Below are 3750 nucleotides of genomic sequence, written 5' to 3' on the forward strand. Positions count from 1 at the left end.
ATGGTTTTACCAAACCGTGGTACTGACATGATGTGTCAGAATACATTTGGTGGAAAAATAATAATATCCCTTATATTTATATTTCTTCATTCTGATCTCTGATGAGAAATTTAGCCCAAGGAATGCATTTGATTTGTTACTTTCTTTATTAATTTTCCACCAAAATTTTGAAGAAACTTTGCTTCCTAAGCGCTCTTGCTCACTTCATTTTCAACGGTCTAACATTTTACGTATTCTTAAAAAGTACTTTGTTTTGAAATCTAAAGAGAGAAAACACGCTCTTCTATATTTGACTACTACACTCTCTTATTCCAACTACTACCACCACAAAGCCACAGCCAATGCTGTGCTTTGCACTTCTAGGTGAAATACAAAAAGAATGAACCTAAGAAATTAAAATAAGATCTCAAGAGATGGATTAAAATTGGAGAATAGCTGATGTCAAGAAGACATAAGAGATTGAGTGAGAAAAGAGAAGATTGGGACTCTGGGAGAGTTTAGTGGGGTCATGTTTAGGTGGTGGACAGTTGTAAAGAACCAACCACTCGGTGGTAGGTCATTGCAAAGAGTTGTAACCCTTTTGTGTTGTATAAATAGCTCCACTACTTAGCTTACTCCACTCCGTGCCATTACTCAAATTGAAGGCTTCATTAATTTCTCTTCCCCGAAAAAAGAAGGAAAAGAGGGAGAAAAAAAAAGCACAAAATGGGTTCAACCAGTTCAGAAACTCAAATAAGTCCAGCCCAAGGCTCGGATGAAGAGGCAAACCTCTTGGCCATGCAATTAACCAGTGCCTCAGTCTTGCCTATGGTTCTCAAATCAGCCATTGAGCTTGATCTTTTAGAGATCATCGCTAAAGCTGGGCCAGATGCTTTCATGTCTCCAAAAGACATAGCTTCTCAGCTGCCCACAAAGAACCCAGATGCCCATATCGTGCTTGATCGTATATTGCGCCTTCTGGCGAGCTATTCAGTCCTTAATTGCTCTTTGCGCAATCTCCCCGACGGCAAAGTTGAGAGGCTTTATGGCCTTGCCCCCGTTTGTAAATTCCTCACTAAAAATGAAGATGGTGTTACACTTTCCGATCTTTGTCTCATGAACCAAGACAAGGTTCTCATGGAGAGCTGGTAAGTCATTTTTACTCCTTTTCTTTCTCTCTCTCTCTTTTTAAGAACAATTAAAAAAATTTATCAAGTAGTAATTTAAGACTAATTTCTATTCGAATTATTGAATAAAATAAAAGATAAAAGATATGGCCTCTATTGGGAGCTCTCCTCGATGAGGGGAGCCCAACATGGCCGTGAGTTCACCACAGCACAACTAATGAAAGTCGCTTTTACTCATCTCTAATGTTCCAATCTTTTCCTTGCGATTATTGATGACCACTAATATTAATTATATGTAGAGAGTCTAAATATATGTATTTTGATATTCTGGTTGTATGCATTTTTAAGGTGCTGCTAAATTACAGTTATTATAACTTACACTGGATATAAAAATCTTACGAATCCCATCATCTATCATAACATTTTACATGTTTTTAAATGCATTTTACATGATTTTAAATGGGTTGTAAATTATAGTAGCTTTAATTTATCAATTGCCGTATTTTTATCATTTACGATATGGCTTTCTTTTCACATCATCCGTTAGTTTTTAAAGTTTGATCCCACATAATATAACCTCAAATTTTTTTTTTAAATTTAATAACATTTTAAAGTTTCATAATGGTTGGCTTGACGACTTCGTCGGCTCGTATCATCCCTTGATGCTTGCTAGTCATTATCAAATACCCACCAAACTCTAATCAGCAAAATCTAGAATCGACACATCCCTAATTTCTATAAAAAAAAAAAATAATAATAATAATAATAAAAGAGTATTTACTATACACGTGTATTGTATATAGTACAAAAGGAGTGTTGGTGGGGGATGGGGACCACCTGGTTCAGTTTTGGGCCCACCACTACACAGGCTTTCAGTCTTTCACCACTGAATTTTTATTATTTCGTTTTGTCTTCTCGCAATAGAATGCATATAAATTGTCAGCATATTCGTTCCAACCAATTATAAAAAGTAAACGATAAAAATGTTCTAAGAAAATTGACACCCGGACCCTACGGCTTTCTCAAATGAACACTCAAAGTCGCAAGCCACAAGGTTTCTGTGGAGCGGTTAGGTATTGATTTTCATCACTCAAATTAAAAAACGTGTTTGGTAGGATTTAATAACAGCATTTTTCTTTTCTGAATGAAAACAAATTATATTTATTTTATAATGCTAACAAAGAAATTTAGAAATATAAAATATTTGTTCATCACTTTATTCATGAGACCCGCCTATATTTTTATAACATACTTACATACAAATTTTGGGTTCGGCACTATTATTAATGCTCTTTTGCCTCTTTTTCATTTATTTTTATATTTTCTTATTTTTAAAAACTTCAAATTGCACCTATACTTAGTGAAAAGACAAGAAAAATTTGACAATGGTTTGATGAATTTTTTTTTTGTCTTCTTAACAAAAATTATATAATACTTTTTTCACTGTCTTTCAATGTTCATATATTTTTAGATAAAGAATCAAAACATTTTTATTTTTAAATACTATTTAAAAAATAAACTACCAAAATACATTTTCAAATTTACTAAGTATTAATCATATCTATATCATAAAACAAATACGAAGACAACAATTAAAAAACATTACCAAAAGCACCTTAAAATATTATCTACACTCCTTTTTATATGCTATTCCTTTTTGTATACTATATCTTTTAACGAGAAAATTTAAAAAAAGGAGATTTTAGAGTTTTACAATAAATGTAAATATTATTTTAATATTTTACTATTATATTTTGATTTATAATATAAATATTAAACATAAATATTTGGTTTTACATGTTTCGATATTTAGAAAATTTTCTAACAAATTAAAATTATCAAATTATTTTTGTTTAATTTTCAAAATAATTTTAAATTATAGTTATTTTATTTATTATATCTATTTAATATAATAAATTTATTTTTATGTAACATAAGATGATTGGTTGAATGGTAATAATTATTCTTATTATGAAAATTTAGAGTTTTTTTTTTTGGTTATTAGTCAAAGGGGTGATAATAGTTAAAAAAGAAAAGGTCTATATGATTATTTCTGAAAATTTAGGGGATTTTTGTTAAGTGTCATTTTCCCTAAATAATATCTTTGAATTGAGCTTTCGTACATTAAAAGGATGTACCATATAAAGCTTTTCATGGTCAAATAAAGAATAATGAATAATATACGCCATTTTAAGAAAGGGCACTTTCATCAATTGGGTGGGTATATATTTATTTATCAGAGCATTTATAAGAATAAAATAATAAGAGGATAATATTATTACAGGGTAATTATCCAGCTCCCGTATTGGGAATCAACAACATTGCTCACAAATTAATTTGGCATTGTTCAGGTACTACTTAAAAGATGCAGTGCTTGAAGGTGGCATTCCATTTAACAAGGCCCATGGGATGAATGCATTCGATTACCATGGCAAAGATCTAAGATTCAACAAGATTTTCAACAATGGAATGTCTTCTCATTCTACCATTACCATGAAGAAAATTCTTGAAAATTACAAAGGGTTTGAAGGCCTCAACTCAGTTGTCGACGTTGGTGGTGGAATTGGAGCCACACTTAACATGATTATCTCCAAGTATCCATCGATTAAAGGCATCAACTTTGATTTGCCACATGTTATTCAGG

The 3750-nt window shown here is 31.3% G+C and overlaps 1 protein-coding gene across 1 annotated transcript in view; it reads left to right on the forward strand.

Annotated features, from left to right (window-relative positions):
- The first annotated feature begins 621 nt into the window (after positions 1-621).
- LOC18049347 (caffeic acid 3-O-methyltransferase) overlaps positions 622-3750 on the forward strand; it is a 3895-nt gene continuing 766 nt past the window's right edge. Inside the window, exons 1-2 of the mRNA XM_006441201.2 lie at positions 622-1127; positions 3458-3750. The exon at positions 3458-3750 is cut by the window's right edge and continues 21 nt beyond it. Of these exons, the coding sequence (XP_006441264.2) occupies positions 706-1127; positions 3458-3750 (715 nt within the window). The 5' untranslated portion in view covers positions 622-705. The remainder of the gene's footprint in view (positions 1128-3457) is intronic.

The sequence above is a fragment of the Citrus clementina genome, unplaced genomic scaffold, assembly GCF_000493195.1.
Source record: "Citrus clementina cultivar Clemenules unplaced genomic scaffold, Citrus_clementina_v1.0 scaffold_3, whole genome shotgun sequence".
NCBI lineage: Eukaryota > Viridiplantae > Streptophyta > Magnoliopsida > Sapindales > Rutaceae > Citrus > Citrus x clementina.